Below are 20,589 nucleotides of genomic sequence, written 5' to 3' on the forward strand. Positions count from 1 at the left end.
AACCAAGGCACAAGCCAGAAGAGCAGTGAACACACCTGGCCTTGGATCACAGCACATTGGAAAAGACAAGAATTCAAAAATACCCCATCCCCAGAGAGAGGTCTGAAAACAACAGCAAAAAAACCCCCCCAAAAAACAAAACACAAAAAACCCAAAGCTTGAGACATTGTCCCCTACAGCCCGGGAGCAGAATCTGACCATAACATTAAGTTAACAACCAAGAAAAAGGCTGTTAAAAATGTATAAATAACAGAAAAAGAACCTGACCATACATAGTTACATGGTGATAGAGAAGATCAGGGTTCAAACTCAGAATAAGACATCGAAGTCAGAACAACTACTTGTAAAGCTTCAAAGAAATTTGTAAAATGGTCACAGGCTCAAAAATAATTTTTTGAAGACTTCAAAAGGACTTTGGAAATCAAATAAGAGAGGTAGAGGAAAAATTGGGGAAAGAAAGAAGAGTAATGTAAGAAAATTATGAAGAAAAAGTCAACCAGTTGGAAAAAGAGGTCAAAAAACTTACTGAAGAAAGTAACTCCTTAAAATTAGAATTAATTTATGGAATAAAATAATAAAAAATTAGAATAGAAAAATTAGAAGCTATTGATTTCATAAGATATCAAGAAATAACAAAACAAAACCAGAAGAATGGAAAAATAGAAGAGAACATGAAATATCTCATTTGAAAACAGGGACTACCTGAAAGTCATTATCAAGGAAAAAAAGTCTAGACATTATACTTCAAGGAATTATCAATAAAAATTGTCCTGATGTTTTAGAACCAGAAGGTAAAATAGAATTGGAAAAAATGCACTGATCACTACCTGAAAGAGATCCCCACATGAAAACTCACAGGAACAGTATAGCAAAATTTCAAAGCTCCCAGGTCAAGAATAAAATATTACATGTAGCTAGAAACAATTCAAATATTGTGGTGCTACAGTCAGGATAACACAAGATTTAGCCACTTCTACATTAAAAGACTGAAGGGCATGCAATATAATAAGGTAATCAAGGAACAAAGGAATTGGGTTTGCAACCAAGAATACCCTACCCAGCAAAGCTGAGTGTAATCCTGCAAGGAAAAAAATATCTATTTAATGAATTAAAGGACTTTCAGACACTCTTGAGAAAAAGACCAGAACTGAACAAAAAATTTGACTTTTAAATACAAGAATCAGGAGAAATATAAGAAGGTAAACATGAAAGACTACCTCCATTAATAAGTTTAAACTGTTTACTGTCTTATATGGGAAAATAATACCTATAACTCTTAAAAATACATTGTCATTATTGGAGTAGTTAGAAAGTGTATACATAGACAAAAGGCTTGGGTTTGGGTTGATTATGATAGGATAATCCTAATACATAAAATTAGGTAGAGAAAAGCAAAATGGAGCAAATTATCTCATACAAAAGGCATGAATGAAAGAATTTTTATAGTGAAGGGGAGCATGGTTGGAGAGGGGGAGGCATTATACTCATCACAACTGAGTTGAAGAAGGAATAACAAATACACCTGGTTGGGTATGAAAGTCTTCTTAACTCACAGAGAAATAGGAGGATAAGAGAGGGACTCTTAGGTGTACATATAAGGGAGGCAGTGGTCAAAATCAAACAACACTTCTGAGGAGGAATGGGGAGAGGGAGGGGGGGGAGAGAGAGAGAGAGAGAGTATGATAAACCATGAGAGGAAATAGGATGGTAGGAAATATACAACTAGCAGTAGTAACTTTGATTGTGAATGAATAAACTCACCCACAAAATGGAAACAGATAGCAGAATGTAACAAAAAGCAGAACCTGATAGTATGTTGTTTACAAGAAACACACTTAAAAATAAGAGACACACAGAGTAAAAATAAAGGGCTGGAGTACAACTTATTATGTTTCATCTGATATAAAAAAAGCAGGGGTAGCCATCATGATCTCAGACAAAGTTAAAGCTGAAATAGATTTAATTAAAAGAGATAAGCAGGGAAATTACATTATGTTAAAAGAAATCATAGATAATGAAGTAAATATCAATACTAATCATATACGCACCAAATGCAATAGCATCCAAATTTATAAAGAAAAAGGTGTATGAATTACAGATGGAAATAGATAGCAAAACTATAATAGTGGGAGACTTTCAGAACTAGATAAGCCTACCTCCAAAAATAAGTGAGAAGTCAAGGAGATGAATAGAATTTCAGATAAACTAGATATGATAGCAATCTGGAGAAAACTGAATGGGAATAGAAAGAAAGAAATCTTTTTCTCAGTGATACATGGCACCTTTACAAAAATTTACTCTCAGTGGATAGACCCTGGATTCAGGAGGACCTGAGTTCAAATCTGGCCTCAGACACATAACACTCCCTTGCTGTGTAACCCTGGGCAAGTCACTTAACCCCACTGCCTAGCCAAAAAAAAAAATTTACTCTCTGTTAGGGAATATAAACCTTCTAGTTAAAACAGAAAAGCAGAAATAGTAAGTTCACCCTTTTCAGATCATAATGCAATAAAAATTACATTTACTAAAAGACCATGGAAACACAGATTAAAAATTAATTGGAAACTAAGTAACCTATTTGTTTTTAGTTTAAAATGTCATAAGGTAGTTTTAAAAAAATTTTTAAATTTATTTTATTTTTAATTTATGGAATAAAAGAAGCAGTTCCATAACATAGTAAAATAAAAAGACAATTGCACATGAATTTGCAAGTCTATTATGTACAACTTAATTTTAGAGAATGAGTGGGTGAAAGAAGAAATCATAGAAATAATAAATAACTTTATGAAAGAGAATGATAATAATGAGACAATATACCAAAACTTATGGGATGCAGCAAAAGCAGTAATCAGAGGAACATTTATATCTTTAAATGCTTATTTCAAGATAATAGAGAAAGAGCAGATCAATTAATTGGATATGCAATTTAAAAAACTAGAAAAAGAACAAATTTTAAATCCCCAATTTAATACCCAACTGGAAATCCTGAAAATTTAAGGTGAGATTAATAAAATTGAATACAAGAGAACTATTGAATTAATAAATAAAACTAGAAATTGGTTTGATGAAAAAACAATAAAAATAGATAAAACATTGGTTAATACGATTTTTTTAAAAAGAGAGAAGAAAACCAAATAACTAGTATCAAAAATGAAAAGGGTGACTATGCCATCAATGCAGGTGAAATTAAAGCAATTATTAGGAGTTATTTTGCCCAATTATATGCCAATAAAATTAACAATCTAAGTGAAATGGAAGAATACTTATAAAAATATAAACCGCCCAGATAAACAGAAGAAGAAATACAATATCTAACTAAATCTATTTTAGAAAAAGAAACTGAACAGGCTATAAATGAGAGTCTTAAGAAAAAAAGCATCAAGAGGCAGCTAGATGGCACAGTGAATAGAGCACTGGCCCTGAAGTCAGGAGGACCTGAGTTCAGATCTGGCCTCAGACCAAACACTTGACACTTACTAGCTGTGTGACCCTGGGCAAGTCACAACTGCCTAAAAAAAAAAAGAAAGAAAAAGAAAGAAAAAAGCATTAGGACCAGATGGATTTGCAAGTGAATTTTACCAAACATTTAAAGATCAACTAATTCTAACATTAAATAAATTATTTGGAATAAAAGGCAAAGAAGGAGTTCTACCAAGCTCTTCTTATGAAACAACTATGGTGCTGACACCTAAACCAGGAAGAGCAAAAACAGAAAAAGAAAATTACAGACCAATTTCACTAATTGATGCAAAAATCCCAAATAAAATAGCTAAAATACTACAGCAGTATATCACAAAGATTATACATTATGACCAAGTGGGATTTATGCCAGGAATGCAGAGCTGGTTCGATATAAGGAAAACTATTAACATAACTGATTATATCAATAATAAAATCAACAAAAATCATATGATCATATCAATAGATGCAGAAAAGGCTTTTGACAAAATAGAACAACACTCTTCCTTTTAAAAAAAAACACTTGACATATGTATAAATGGATTTTTTCTTTAAAATTATAAAAAGTGTCTACTTAAAACCATCAGCAAGCATTATCTGTAATGGGAATAAGCTAGAAACATTTCCAATAAGATGAGAAGTGAAGCAAGAATGTCCATTATCACCACTATTATTCAATATTGAACTAGAAATTGTAGCAATAGCAATAAGAGAAGAAAAAGAAATGAAAGGAATCAGAATGAGTAATAAGGAAATAAAACTGTCTCTTTTTGCAGACAATATGGAGTACTTGGAAAATCATAGACATTCAACAAAAAAATCAGTTGAAACAATTAAGAATTTTAGAAAAGTAGCAGTACATAAAATAAAGCCACACAAATCAGCATTTCTATATATTACCAACAAAGCCCTACAAGAAGAGATAGTAAGAGATATTTCGTTTAAAATAACCATAGACAATATAAAATACCTGGGTGTATGCCTGCTGAGACAAACCCAGGAATTACACAAACATAATTATAAACATTTTTATACAAATAAAGTTAGATTTAAATAACTGGAGAAATATTAATTGTTCCTGGGTTGGCTGAGCCAAAATAATAAAAATGACAATTCTACCTAAACTAATTTACTTATTTAGTGTCACCACAATTAAACTACTAAAAAGTGTTTATTGGGCTAGAAAAAATAACAAAATTCATTTGGAAGAACAAAAGGTCAAGAATATAAAAAGAATTAATGAAAAAATGTAAAGGAAGGAAGTCTAGTAGTTATATTATAAGGTGGTAATTACCAAAGCTATCTGCTACTGGTTAAGAAACAGAATTGTGGATCAGTGGAATAGAGTAGATATACACAGTAGTAAATGACTATAGTACCTTGTGTTTGATAAACACAAAGATATAAGCTTTTGGGAAAATAATTCACTACTTGGTCAAAACTATTGGGAAAATTGGAAAGCAGTCTGGCAAAAACTAGGTATAGATCAATATCTTATACCATTTACCAAGATAAGGTCAAAATGGATACATGACCTGGACATAAGGGGAGATATCATAGGTAAATTAGAGGAGTGTGGAACATATTACCTATCAGATTTATAGACAAGAGAACAATTTATGAATAAATAAGAGATAAAGAACATTATGGGATATAAAGTGGATAATTTTGATTACATCAAGTTAAAAAGATTTTATACAAATAAAACCAATGTAGCCATGATTAAAAGGAAAATAGAAAGTTGGGGGAGGGGAAGATTTTATAGCCAATTTCTCAGGTAAAGGGCTAATATCTCAAATATATAGAAAACTGAGTCAAATTGATAAGAATATGAGCCATTCCCCAGTTGATAAATGGTCAAAGGATATAAACAGGCAGTTTTTGGGAGAAGAAGTCAAAAGTGTATATAGTCATAAGGAAAAATGCTCTAAATCATTATTCATTAAGAGAAATGCATATTAAAACAACTTTGAGATACCATCTCACACCTATCAGACTGGCTAAAATGATAGAAGGGGAAAATGACAAATGCTGGAAGGGCTATGGAAAAATTGGGACACTAATACACTGTTGCAATTGTGATTTGATCCGACCATTTTGGAGAGCAATTTGGAATTATGCCCAAAGAGTTATCAAACTACCTGTATCCTTTGCCCTAGCAATACCACTATTAGGTCTGTTTCCCAAGGTGACCAGGGAAAAAGAAAAAGAACTTATATGTTCTAAAGTATTTATAGCAGCTGTCTTTGTGGTGGCAAAGAATTGGAAATGGAGGGGATACCCATCAATTGGGGAATGGCTGAATGGTTGTGGTATATGATTGTGATGCAATATTACTGTGTTGTAAGAAATTATAAGCTCAATGATCTTAGAAAAACATGGAAAGACTTGTGTGAAATAATGCAGAGTGAAATGAGTAGAACCAAGAAAGCATATTATTTGAAGAGTAACTTGAATGACTAAGCTATTCTGAATGACATGATCATTCATATCAACTATGAAGGACTTATGAAGGAAAATGCTATCCAACTCCACAGAAAGAACTGACATGTGGAAGTATGTACTGTATGGTTCCATATATAAATATAAATATAGACAGATAAATAGCAAGAGATAGACACACACATACATTACATATACATACATATACATTACATATATATATATATATACACATAGACATGACATATATATCTATGTAAATGTTGGCCTTCTCTAATATGGGGTTGGGAGGAAGGGAAGGCAAAAACTTGGAACCCAAAATGCAACAAACAAACAAATGAAACCTAATAGAAATGGGCATTTTAAAATTTTTTGTTCCTTTTCTTTTGGTGAACTTAATATGAACATTTCAATATACAAAGAACAGAAAAAAAAGAATTGTGTATGACACTGATTAGCTAAAAAGGACCTATGAAGGAAGATGTTATCTGCATCCACAGAACTGATAAATAGAAGTATGTACAGAGTGATTTTACAAATACATATTTATACATATATATTATATACAGAAAGAGGAGGAGAAGGAGAAGAAGAAAAGAAGGAGGAGGAGGGAGAGGAGGGGGAGGAGGGGGAGGAGGAGGGGGGAGGAGGGGGAGGAGGAAGAGGAGGAGGAGGAGGAGAAGAAGACATAGTCTCTTCAAAAAAAAGAGGCAGTATGGTAGAGAGGCAACCTTGAAGCCAGGAATACTGGGTTCGAGTCCCATCTCTGAGTTGCATACTATGCAACTCTAACTTAATGTCTCAGCGCTCTAGGCAACTCTCTGAGACTAGGAGTTGATGATGAAGGTGATGAGAGGCAGAGAAGGTGATGACCTGCTTTGTTAGACAGAGTTTCCTTCCCTGGGAGTTCTTTACATCAATGAAATCACAGGTCCAGTCATATTCCCTATTAAATTTAATATGGCTTTATTAACAAAGCAGCTCTGGTCATCTATATCCCCTTCTGAATACTCTTCTGCTCTTCTGTGGATTTGTTAAATGTTTCACGGATGTTATTTTCTTTACTTTTTTTTTTACGTCGTGTCAGGTTGTTGTGATCTACTTTGCTTTCCTTTCCACTAGTGAAAACTGTCAAGAGTTGCCTTGAAGCTAAAGGACTCCCAAATCCCCCTCCAAAGACATCGGTTTACAGCCACTCCTGAGCTCCCATTGAGATTGGTTTTCCTGAGCCAACCAAATATCCCTGGCCAGCAGGCTGAGAGCACTGCTCTGGGCAGCAGCGTGGTGAATCCCCCCGAGAGGTTTCTGGGAGGCCTGGCTCTCCAGAGCCAGGCAGCATCTATAGCTGCAGCCCGTGAATTATTGATGCCTTCCCAGAACTATGCTTCGAAGGACATTAGAGGCAATGGGTGGTAGGAACAGAAACAGGACAATTGACAGGGCCTTCATGCTTGAGGTAGGGGGTGGGGAAAGAGATATTGGATAGGATAGCCATTGGCCAAACCGGGGCATTGGCCCCTAGCTATTAAGCAGCTGATGGAAAGATTCTTGTCCCTGCTTCTCTGGTTGATTTCATCCAAGGAAAGCTAAGATAATATCTGAGAAAAGAGCTCTGGACTGATATTAATCATCTATGTGACCACTGTAGGCAAATTCTTTTCTCTGAGCCTCAGCTTTGTCACCTACATAATGGACATAATAATAAATGTTACCAAAGCTTATAGGGGTGCTATAAGGAATAATTTAGATAACATTAGAGAACAGCAGTATGGTAAAGTAGAATAACACACAGGACCTGGAGGCAGGAGAGATAGGTTTGAATCTTGACTCAGAGTTAACTAGCTATGTAGGATGTTGAAGAAGTCATTTCACTCAGAGCTTCAGTTTCTTCATCTGCAAAATGGGGACAATAATCTTTTCACTTTCTACTTCACAGGACTTTTTGTGGGGAAAGTGTTTTGTAAACCTCTTTAAAAACTATGTAAATGTGAGTTTTTGCTATTATAACATGTTTGAAAGTGCTCAGCATAAAATGCTATTCAAATGTGAAAGGTGTTTATTATTAATTAACAATTTTTTCTAGCATAGAGAAAAGAAGATTGGGGTGGGGGGGACATGAGAGCAGCCTTCATAGATCTGAAGGAGCTATGGGGATCTCTGTCTAACAAGCAGAGCTGTTCAACCTTAGAATGGGCTGTCTCAGAAAGGAGTGAGTTTGATATCACTGGGAGTGTTCAAGCAGGGTCCAGATGTTCTGGAAGCGATGGCCATAGAATGTCAAAACTGGAAGAGGACTTGGAACACTGAAAGTTAGGGCTGGAAGTGAACTGAAAGCATAGAATTAGAGTTAGGAGCACTAAGGAATTGAGAATGCCAAACAAAGATAGGCAAGACTTTAGAATTAAGCAGGCTAGAACTGGAAAGGAGCTCAGAGATCATCTATTAGGGTGCTTTTTTTTTTAATTGAGGCAACTGGGGTTAAATGACTTGCCCAGAGTCACCCAGCTAATAAGTGTCTGAGGGCAGGTTTGAACTCAGGTCCTCCTGGCTTCAGACTCGGCACTTTATCCACTATGCCACCTAACTGCCCCATTAGGGGTTCCTACCCTGGGGGAGGTGAACTTATTGTGTTAAAGTATTCTGTATTTGATTTTATATTTCAACTTTATTTGTATTTTAAAACAATACACTATGTTTCAGTATAATTGGTTTCCTTTGTAACCTATGTATTTTATTGTTTGCTTTTTAAAATATTCTGAAAAGGGGCCCAATGGCAAATTATTTCTGATAGCTGAATTTTCTCACCAACAAAATGGAGATTAGCAAAATCTCTTTAAAAAAACAACTTCAAAAGTTGCTATAGAGAAAGCACTTTACGACCCTTTAAAAAAAGGTTAAAAGGGCAGCTAGGTGGCACAGTGGATAGAGCACTGGCCTGAAGTCAGGAGGACCTGAGTTCAAATCCAGCCTCAGACCAAACACTTGACACCTATTAGCTGTGTGACCCTGGGCAAGTCACTTAACCCTAATTGCCAAAAAAAAGAGAGAGAAGAAGAAGAAGAAGAAAAACAAAGGGCCAATTGGCAGGGCAGCTAGGTGGTACAGTGGATAGAAAAGCAGCCCTGAAGTCAGGAGGACCTGAGTTCAAATCTGGCCTCAGACCAAACACTTGACACTTACTAGCTGTGTGACCCTGGGCAAGTCACTTAACCCCAACTGCCTTTAAAAAAAAAAAAGGTTAAGAACCCCTGACTGAGTTCAACTCCCTCATTTTACAGAAGAGGAAACTGAGGATCAGTGTGATGCATCCAAGTTCAGAACTGGGACTATAATCCGGGTCTCCTATGTGAATATTTTTATAGAATCATTTATAGAATACATTTATAGAATCTTCCCTGGCAGGGAGGGAGAGATGGAATAGAGAAAGGAGCAGAAAGGGAAGAAGGGACAATAGGACAACCTTCACGATGCTGCCAAGGGCCTACCCATCAGGAAGTGGAGGGACAAAGGCCTGGTGAATGCCAAGCTTGGCTCAGACTCAGAAATTCCACTTGTACTGAGAGGTGGACAAAGTACCCTGGACAGCCCCCTGCCTGCCCACCTGCCCAAGCTCCATCCCTACCTCTGCTTCCTCTGGGTCTGTGTCTGCATGCCCACTTCTGCATGGGCCCATGGAAGTGATGGAGAGCAGTGTTTCCCTGCAGCTCTGGATCTCACTGGCTAGCTTCTTCCTTCAACCTTGACTAGAGCCCTCTTTATCAGATAAGGATGAGCAATCAATAATTCACTGTCTGGTTAAGCTATTTGTGATATCATTTGATCACTCCAAGTTTTCAAGCCAGGTGGTTGCTTTTTCATTAGAAAACCAGATATAATGCAAAGCTGGTCACTCATTTGTTTTCAGGGAAAGGCTTATAGTCATGAGCCATGGGAGGGAGAGGGGGAGAAAGAAAGGGGCAGAGCCTGGAATCTCACTACCCCCAGCTTGTGGTTGTCCACATGTACATGGGTGCCCACATAAGGAAGGGTGTGACCTGGTGACATTTACCCGGGGAGGGCATCCTTATTAAACCAGACTGATCACAACCTAACCTTAAACCCTGTAGGCCTATTTCTCAGTTTACAATAAAAGCTTAGTAAATGCTTTTTGCATTCGTTCAATAGTGGAAGTAGTCCTGGCCTTGGAGTCAGGAGACCTAGGTTCTGGACCACTTTGAAATCAGTAAGTGGCTTCTCCTTTAGCTTGTACAAGATGATGTCAAGATCTCTCCAGTATTGAGATTTGTCTCAGTTTTCTCATCTGAAAAAATTGGACAATAATAGCACCTACCTCTCAGCGTTGTTGTGAGGATCAAATGAGATAATAATTGTAAAGCGCCTAGCACAGTGTCAGACACATAGTAAGTGCTATACAAATGTTGACTATCATTATTGTTGTTGTTTTTGTTATCATATGATTTATGTTCCATGATCCTTCCAGCACTGACATTCTATATTCATAGGCACAGAGGGTCCTAGATCTAGGGACTAGGAGGGATTTCAGTGGCTACCTACTTCCACTGCCTAATTTTATAGATGAGAAAACTTAGAATCAAGGATAATAAATAGCCTTTCTAAGGTCAGAAAGCATCAGAGTCTGGTTTTGAACCCAAACTCCGGTCCTTTGACCAGAAACTCTACCACCTTCTTCTGAGTTCCCATCTAGCTCCACTGACCTAGGTCCTCCAAATAATAATAATAATAATGAGTTCAGATGCAGGCTAACCCCTCCGCCTATGATTTCTTCAAACTCCTAGGGACATCCATTAAGGACTCGAGCCATGGAATATCAGATTTCTGAGGCAAGTGACATTAGGCTAAAGGCTAAAAACAATCTGGAAAAGAATGAGGAAAATGAAAGCTGATGGATATGATGGAGGGAACTGGGCATCTCTTTTCGAATTTTCATCATTAACGACACTAACTACAACATATCGATCACCCAGACCTACTGCGGCTGCCAAAGGTTCTCAGAGCTGGATCTGTGGATTTCAGCCCAAGTGAGTCCCAGATGGACCAGTCTTCTAAAGATGGAGATGGAAATAGCCTCTCTCTCTTGTGCTCCTCAGTAGTGCAGGACTAACTGGTTCTTTTATGTTATGGATTTAACTGCTGTAACCTCGCTTATCTGCTCCAACTTCCTAAGCCTATCATTGACTTTTTTTTTGGCAAGACAATTGGGGTTAAGGGACTTGTCCAAAGTCACACAGCTAGTGCGTATTATGTGTCTGAGGCCAGATTTAAACTCAGGTCCTCCTGACTCCAGGGCCAGTGCTCTATCTATTGCACCACCTAGCTGCCCCTTATCTTTGACTTTTAACCCATGGAAGAGGCAGGGGTATTGAGCAAGGGAGGGTGGGCTTAGATTAAAGAGAGACAACACAGTGGATAGAGTGCTGGAGTTGGAGTCAGGAAGACCCGAGTTCAAATCCTGCCATAGATACTCACTACCTGTGTGACTCTAGGCAAGTCACTTGATTTTCTTTAGCCTCAGTTTTCTCATCTGTAAAATGGGAATAATAATAATAGGATATACCTCCCAGGGTTGTTGTGAAGATCAAATGAGCAAATATTTGAAAAGCCCTTTGCAAACCTTAAAAATCATATAAATAGTAGCTATTATTTGCACCCAAGATCCTCCTAACCTCTCCTTGACCTCTGGAGTAGATTTATGATTAAGTATCTCCCCATCATTCCCCACCACCCCCAAGTCAGGAACAATGCCCTTACTCGTAGGTTTAGGATTGTTCATTTCCTAGGAAAGCTCCCTGCCCCTATAAAGGGGTCTATAAGAAACCCCTGGCTAACGCAGAATTTTGCCTTATTATTAAACTCAACTTCCATGACTGTTATGGCTGGGGGCGACTCTCCTTTCTGTCTGTCCTGAATCTCTGACTTTCTGACTGGTCTACCCTTGGATAACTAATTCACCTATATACTACTCTAGGAGAGGCTTATATGATCATAGATTAGGAGTTTGAAGAGATCTTAGAGGTCAGTGAGTCCAGCTGCTTCATTTTACCGAAAACCAAACAAACCCAGGCTGAAAGAGGTTTAAATGATTTGTCCAGGGTCACAGAGCTAGTTAATGTCTGAGGCAAGATTTGAACTCGGGTCTTCCTAACACCAAGTCCAGCATGGTATCTGCTACACTATGCTATCTTTCTCTCAGTAAAGAAAGAACACGAGTCAGAAGTCTTGAGTTAGAATTCTGCCACTGGGGCTGCCCAGCTAAGCAACTTGACTTATTCTACCTCCTTGAGTCTTAGTTACTCTATTTGTGGAATGGGAATGATAACATTTGCCCTACTCATATCACAGAATTATTATGAGAGAAATTATTTGTAAATTTTGAAATGCTAGAGAAATGTAAATTTCAATAGTCCAATTATTTGAAAAGAGTTATGATTTCATTGGAGGTGGGTACTCCCTTCAATGATGCAGACAGTAACCATTCCACAGTTAAAAGAATTGCTGTAGGGGGGAAAAAAAGGGATTTCCTAGTGGCCAGCCCTTTGGTGATGAGCCTCTCCACACTGAGCTGGGCTGGTCCTGGGGTGACAGGCTCACAGGCCTTTGCAAAGCCCAGACTTGAAGCCTCCCCAGCTTCGAAGGACCTGCCAGAGTTTGTGGTCTTTGGGCATGGTTGTTAGGGACCCTAGGTCACCTCCATACCACAATGAAGCACCAAAGGAGAATTCTAGGGGGAAAAAAAACATTTGTTATAATTATTCTCATAGCATTGTGACTGTGTTTGGCTCACCCGGCCTTTTAGAGGAGGCCTTGTCATCCAGGGACAAGAACACTAGACTTGAAGGACATGGGTTAAAATCTCAATCCTGCCACTTACCACCTCTGAGACCCTGGGAAATCACTTAACCTTCCTAAGGCCCCAGTTTCTTCATCTGTAAAATGGGGAGGTTGAATTCAATGACCTCTAAGGGTTCTTTGAGCTCTACATCTCTGATCCTCTAAACCATTTCCTCCCTCTGCCCTTCAATTTCCTCCTCTGTAAAATAAATGAATTGGGTGCCTCCTGTCAACCGGGCTGAACCAGCCTCTAACCTGTGGGTGGCCGCAGCCAAACAGAGCCGGCTACAGACAGGAGAGTCGGGAATCAAACAGAAGTTTAATTTCAAAATGAGGGAAACGGCTTGCAAGCAAGGAGGGAAATTAGACACGTACTGGGGCCCCATACCTTGTGTGTGTGTGTGTGTGTGTGTGTGTGTGTGTGTGTGTGTGTTAGGGTGCTTTAGTGTGGCTGAACCTTGATTTATGTATTTGTGGCTACACAGAGAGTCAAACAGGGTAGCATAGCAATAGTAGTGAGGCACAGAAGCAACGGTGAGGCAAGGTTGTCTAGTGACAAAAAAGTCTGTTTGTAGCAGGGCTTCATGTTGGCCCAGCTCAGGGACCATCAGATCATCCAGAGGGTGAGCACAAAGGATTGTGGTTATGCCAAGCTCAGGGCACAGCCTGCTTGCTGGACCTTAGCTCTGGAAAGGAGGGTGTCTCCTAATATCTTGACGCTCCTGGTGTCCCCACCCCACTTTCCTGCCTTCTTTTGTGTGTTGTCTTCCCCCCCCCATTAGATTGTAAGCTCCTTGAGGGCAGAGACTGTCTTTCTTTGTATTAATTGTATCTCCAATGCTTAGCACGGTGCCTGGCACATAGTAGGTTTTTAATAAATGCGTTTATTGGATTAGATTGAATTGGACTGGATGTCTCTAAAGTCCTCCTGATTCCCAAGTTCTATGAGCCTATAAATCTGCCTGCCACTCCCTGGGACCCTTGTCATGAATGCGATCAAAGAAACAACAGACAGCAATTTGCTGAATTTTCATATTCTTTAGCAGTCTTCTCTCCTAGGGATCTTTTAATAGACACAAGATTCTGAAGTCAGACATTGAAATGGAACAACTTAAAGGGTGATTCGATTATCACACCAGGATTTCATCATTTCAACTGTGTAGGGTTGTAGATTTGAGGTGTTCCATTTCTGGATTTCAATATGCAGCATACTTTTATTTTTTTCTCTTTCTTAACAAACCACCAGTATTCTGTTTTTAAAAATTTTCCATCAAAAGAGTATAACGTTACTAAATTTAATCTTTCTTCCTTTCCTTTCCTTTCCCTTCCTTCCTTCCGTCCTTCCTTCTTTCCTTTCTTCCCTCCCTCCCTTCTTTCCTTCCTTCCTCACCCACATTGGAAGTACAGAGGCCTGCTCCCACTCTGATCAGCAAAAATGCTTTGGCTTGTTCATTTTCTGGCCTGGGCAGGTTTGGCCTTCCTTAGGCAGCCCAGCAGCCTTGCATTCCTAGAGGCTCACAACATTTAGGTCAGACTAATGTGGACACCTAATCAGTTTAGCCCAAGGTAACTCAGAACTCCTGAGTTAAGAGACCCCCTAGCCTCAGCCTCCTCAGTTATCAGGGATTACAAGCCTGGGCTACCATTGCCTATTTATTTCCTTGTTTGCCAAAAAAAAAAATTTATTAAAACAAAACAAAACCAAAAAAAGCACTTAACTATACCCAGGATATGGGCAGATCATCTTGAAAGTATTCCTCTTAGAAGGAATGTTTTGCTTTTAACTTGTTGGTATGGTTTCAGAATTTAATATTACCACAGCTACCTAAAAGTTCTTCTGGGTTCTTGTATCTGTAGCGGCTTTTTTGAATGAAGTTATTTTACTGTCCTGTTCAAAGGACTGTGATGATTTCTAAAAGAAAATTATATTAGAGATTTCAGTGGTAGGATAATAGCCTGACTATAGCTACCCCTGTGAAGTACTAGCCTCAGAAAATAATTCAGAGACAATGAACTATTCGTAGAACAGGTAATTAGATGTTAATGGGAGTCTTGATTGCATCCCCCAGGGATCAATCAAACATAGTCCCTCACTCTCCCACCCTGCTTCATGTAACAGCAAAACATTGCTTCTTTGCCAACCCCTACCTGCATTAAGCGTTAATGGTCACAGAAGAAACTTGAAAATATTCTACGATATGAGGGAATAACCTATCCAGGGATGCAATGAAACACTCTGCCTCTTCCAAGGGGAGGGGAAGGGGAGACAGAAGGAGAGGGAAAGGGGGAGAGAGAGCTGGGCCCAGAGACAAGAGCATGAAACGTCAGTTCTAGTCCCTCAGGGACTGAGCTACAGCCAGCAGCAGATGCGCCTCACCCATTCTTAGAGGCCTCCTGGATACAGGATTAGAAGGGTGGGGCAATGATGACAGCAATTCTGTCTGCATCAGGGTTTGAGGAGGGGACCACTTCTCTAGTTCTTAAAAATCAAAGGATGGATGGGCACTTAAAGACTGTTGATTTAGTGGTTCTCAAAGTGTGGTCTGTGGACACCTGAGACCCCTTTAAGGGCTCCTTGAGGTCAAAACTATTTTCACGATAATACTATCTGTCTATTCAAATCCTCCTAGCTTTTCAAACTGCTGTCTGTATGAGAGCTAACACTTATGCTCTCTATCTCACTGGGTCAATATGAGGAAAGCAGAGCACATAGAGTCATTATTAATTTTCATGGCTTTCTATGGCCTCTAGAATAAAACATAAATTCTTCTGTTTAGCTTTTATTTACCCACCACAACCTAGCTTTCCAGCCCCTCTAGACATTACTCCCCTTCCTGAACAGTGAAATCCAGCCAAAGAGGCCTTCTCCTTGTTCCTCAATCAGGACTCTCTTTCTCCCATCTCTGTCTTTGCACTGGCTGTCCCTCAGGCCTCCTTATCGCCACCTCGCAGAGGTGCAGCCCAGGCACCAGCCTCTGCATGACTCCTTTCCTGATTCCACCAAGGGCTAGTGCCCTCCCTCCCAAACTACCCTATATTTAGCTAGTTCGCACACATTCATTTCATGTTCATGCTGTCTATATTTCTGTACTTGAATCCCTCGTTAGAATGTAAACTCATTAGAAGCAAGGATCATTTTATTCTTTGTACTTGTGCCCCCCAGTGACTAGCACATTACCCAGCATGTAGAAGGCACCTAATAAATACTCACTGATTGATTGTTGGAGTGTTTATACGTGTGTGCAAACTCACCTGAGTAGCCCAGAGTTGAAGTAGCAAAGCCCTAGCTTGCATCTCCTCCCCGGCTCCCAGCTCCTCAAGATATTCCTGGTAGCTGTCCAGCCAGGCACTTCTGTGGGCCCTGCCCACCAGGCTTTTTGGGGAAAGAAGCTTCCAAAGATGGGCTTTTACTCGGGAGGCTTCTTTCTTCTCCTCTGCAGGGAACACATCACAGAGAGTCAGGGCCCGTGCCCAACCTTTCCGGGTACACAGGGGGAAAGGGTACACTCATAGGGATATTAGAGGGGCCTCCTGGCCCAGGACCTACCCTTCCCTGGTCAAAGCAGTCCCTGTGTTAGAAGACTTCCTTCATGGTACCTGGAAAGAGCCAGGCATACCTACCCCAGGCTCTGTGCTTCAGGAGGCCCATGAGACTCAGACCAGAGTTCAGGAAGAGAAAGGAATACTGCAGCATCCTCCAGATTGGGATCCCTGCCTTCAATCTCTGCCCTCTCCAATCTACCCTTTTGGCTGCCAAGTTGAAAGTCCCAGAGCACATATCTGACTATATTGCTCCCCTTTTCAAGAGACTTGAATGCCTTTCTGCTGTTCTGGAATAAAGTACAAACTCCTTTGGCATTCAAATCCCTTCACAATTTGGATTCACCTCTCTTTCCAGATGATTTCCCATTTATCCCTCTCACACACTTAGTATTCCAGACAAACCAGCTTACTTGCTATTTCCCAGACACAACATATCATCTCTTGCCTCCTGACCAACAGAGGCTCATGCTTGCAGGCAAGCAGCTAAAAGATGGCCCCACTCCATCTAATAACAAAATCCAGAAAGAATCCACCCTCCATCTGGTACTGTGTTTTAGAGGTGGTATGCAGATCTTTGTGGAGGCCCCCCATCACCAGGGAGTAGAGCCCAGTGACACTATTGTGAATATAAAGGCCTGAATCCAAGACTAAGAGGGCATCCTTCCTGGCCAGCAGAGGATCATGTTTGCAATAAGAGGCTGGAAGATGGTTGCACCCTCACTGACCACAACATCCAGAAAGAATTCACCCTCCATCTGGTCCTGCCTCTTAGGGGTGGCTGTTAATTGTTGATCTAATTATGAAAGCATAAATTGCCATGACAGCACTGTTTTGCATTTATAGCTCTTTAAAATCCTAATATTAAGTTTTGAGATTAGCAGGTTCAGGAACAGCTGAGCCAAATGCTAATAAAGGTTTTTGTTGCACATTGGGAAAAAGAAAGAAAGAAGGGAAGAAAGAAAAGAGGAACCAGGAGATTTGGTTTCAAGTCCTAACTCTATCAGTAATTAACTATGTGACCTCAAGCAAGTTGTTTCACCTCTCCAAGCCTCAGTTACTCAACTGTCAAATAAGATGGTCTCAAACATTCCGGGGTATAGTGGTAAATGTCTAACAACTAGCTCTCCTTAAAAAATACACAATCCATTTTTAAGTTTAATCTGCATTATTTTTAAATTTTAAAAATTAATTTATTTGTTACATTTTGAGTTCTAAGTTGACTCTCTCCCTCCCTCCCAACCCCACATTAGAGGCCAAAATTTTATACATATGTGTGTATATGTATGTATACATATACATAGATATGTATATATACATGCACACACACATATATAAACCATACAATAAATACTTCCATATATCAGTTCTTTCTTTGGAGGTAGATAGCATTTTCCTTCATAAATCCTTCATAGTTGATATGAATGATTATGTTACTCAAAACAGCTTAGTAGTCATTCACAGTTACTCTTCAAACAATATTGCTGTTGCTATATGCAATGCTTTCTTGGTTCTGCTCATTTCATTCTGCATTATTTCATGCAAGTCTTTGCATATTTTTCTAAAACCAACCTGCTGGTCATTTCTTCCAGCACAGTAATAATATTCCATCAAAATCATTTATCACAATTTACTCAGCTTGTATTGATGGCTATCCCCTTCATTTCCAATTCTTTGCCACCACAAAGAGAGCTGCTACAAATATTTCAGAACATAAAAGGTTTTTTTTTCTTTTTTCCCTGATCACCTTGGGAAACAAACCTAATAGTGGCATTGTTGGGGCAAAGAGTATATACAGTTTTATAACTCTTTGGGCATAATTCCAAGTTGCTCTTCAAAATTATTGGATCACTTCCCAATTCTACCAACAGTGTATTATTAGTGTCCCAATTTTTCCACAGTCCTTCCAGCATTTGTCATTTTCCCTTTCTATCATTTTAGCCAATCTGACAGGTGTGAGAATATCTCAAAGTTGTTTTAATTTGCATTTCTCTAATGAATAATGATTTAGAGCAGTTTTTCATATGACCATATTTAGCTTTCATTTCTTCTTCCAAAAACTGCCTTTTCATATCCTTTGACCATTTACCAATTGGAGAATGCCTCATATTCTTATAAATTTGACTCAGTTCTCTATATATTTGGGATATAAGGTCTTTATCCAAGAAACTGTCTATAAGAATTTCCTACTTTCCTTTAATCTTGGCTACATTGGTTTTATTTGTATGAAAACTTTTTAATGTAATATAATCAAAATTATCCACTTTACATTTCATAATGCTATCTCTTGTTTATTCATAAATTCTTCTCTTATCCATAAACCTGATAAGTAATATGTTCCATGCTCCTTTAATTTACTTATGATATCTTCCCTTATGTCTAGGTCATAGCTACACCTTGATTTTATCTTGATAAATGGTGTAAGATGTTGATCTATACCTAATTGCTTTCCCAGCAATTTTTACCCAATAGTGAGTTCTTATTCCAAAAGCTTAGATCTTTTGATGTATCAAACACAAGGTTATTATAATAATTTACTACTATGTATTGTATACCTACTCTATTTCACTAAGCCACCATTCCATTTCTTAGCCAGTATCTGAGCCAATACCACCTTATAATACAGTTTAAGATCTGGTACTGGAGACCTTCTTTTAAATTTTTTTTTATTAATTCCTTTGATATTCTTGACCTTTTGTTCTTCCAAATGAACTTTGCTATTGGGTGGCACTAAATAAGTAAATTAGTTTAGGTAAAATTGTCATTCTTATTATATTGGCTCAACCCACCCATGAACAATTAATATTTCTTCAATTATTTAAATCTGTTTTATTTATTTAAAAAGTATTTTATAATTTGATTCATGTAATCCCTGGGTTTGTCTTGGCAGGTATACTCCTAGGTATTTTATGTTGTCTATGGTTATTTTAAATGAAATATCTCTACTGTCTCTTTTTGCAGGGCTTTGACAGTAACACATAGAAATGTTGCTAATTTATGTGGGTTTATTTTATATACTGCTACTTTGCTAAAATTCTTAATTGTTTCAACTAATTTTTTAGTTGAATCTCTAGGATTTTCCAAGTATTCCATCATATTGTTTGCAAAAAGAGATAGCTTCATTTCCTCATTACCCATTCTGATTCCTTCCATTCCTTTTGCTTCTCTTATTGCTATTGCTAGCATTTCTAGTACAATATTAGATAACAGTGGTGATAATGGGCATCCTTGCTTCACTTCTGATCTTATTGGAAAGGTGTCTAGCTCATTCCTACTACAGATAATGCTTACTGGTGATTTTAGGTAGATGCTTCTTATCATTTTAAAGAAAAATCTATTTATACCTATGCTTTCAAGTGCTTTTAAAAGGAATGAGTGTTCTATTTTGTCAAAAGCTTTTTCTGCATCTACTGAAATAACCATATGATTTTTGTTGATTTTGTTTTCGATGTAATCAGTTATATTAATAGTTTTTCTTATATTGAACCAGCCTTGTATTCCTGGTATAAATCCCACTTGATCATAATGTGTAATTTTTGTGATATATTGCCATGGTCTTTTAGCTAGTATCTTGTTTAGAATTTTTGAATCAATATTCATTAGGGAAATTGATATGGAATTTTCTTTGTTTTTGCTCTTCTTGGTTTAGTTATCAGCACCATACTTGTTTCATGAAAGGAGTTTGGCAGGACTCCTTCTTTGCCTATTATTCCAAATAATTTATTTAATATTGAAATTAGTAAATTTTTAAACGTTTGGTCAGTTCTCTTGTAGTTCCATCTGGCTTGGATGCTTTTTTCTTAGGAAGCTCAGTTATAGCCTGTTCAATTTCTTTTTCTAAAATAGGTTTATTTAGATATTCTATTTCTTCTTCTGTTAATCTGAGCAGTTTATATTTTTGTAAGTCTCCTTCTATTTCACTTAGATTGTTAATTTTATTGGCATATAATTGGCCAAAATAACTCCTAATAATTGCTTTAATTTCACCTTCATTAGTGGTATATTCACCCTTTTCATTTTTGATACTAGTGATTTGGTTTTCTTCTCTCTTTTTAAAAATCACATTAACCATTGGTTTATCTATTTTAGTGGGTTTTTATTTATTAATTAAATGGTTTTCTTACATTCAATTGTATTACTCTCATCTTTAATTTTCAGGATTTTCAATTTGGTTTTTAATTGGGGATTTTTAATTTGTTCTTTTTTCTGCTTTTTTTTTTTAAATTGCATACCCAATTCATTGATCTGTACTTTCTTTATCATACTGAAGTAAGCATTTAAAGATATAAATTTTCCTCT

General features: G+C 37.9%; 1 protein-coding gene across 1 annotated transcript in view; it reads right to left on the reverse strand.

The window, feature by feature from the left end:
* Positions 1-20,589, reverse strand: part of PTGIS (prostaglandin I2 synthase) — a 61,041-nt gene that overhangs the window by 17,201 nt on the left and 23,251 nt on the right. The window contains exon 6 of the mRNA XM_020984187.2: positions 16,003-16,184. Coding sequence (XP_020839846.1) covers positions 16,003-16,184 — 182 coding nt within the window. The remainder of the gene's footprint in view (positions 1-16,002; positions 16,185-20,589) is intronic.

Source organism: Phascolarctos cinereus, unplaced genomic scaffold, assembly GCF_003287225.1.
Source record: "Phascolarctos cinereus isolate Bilbo 61053 unplaced genomic scaffold, phaCin_HiC Scaffold_2;HRSCAF=192, whole genome shotgun sequence".
In the NCBI taxonomy this organism is placed as follows: Eukaryota; Metazoa; Chordata; class Mammalia; order Diprotodontia; family Phascolarctidae; genus Phascolarctos; species Phascolarctos cinereus.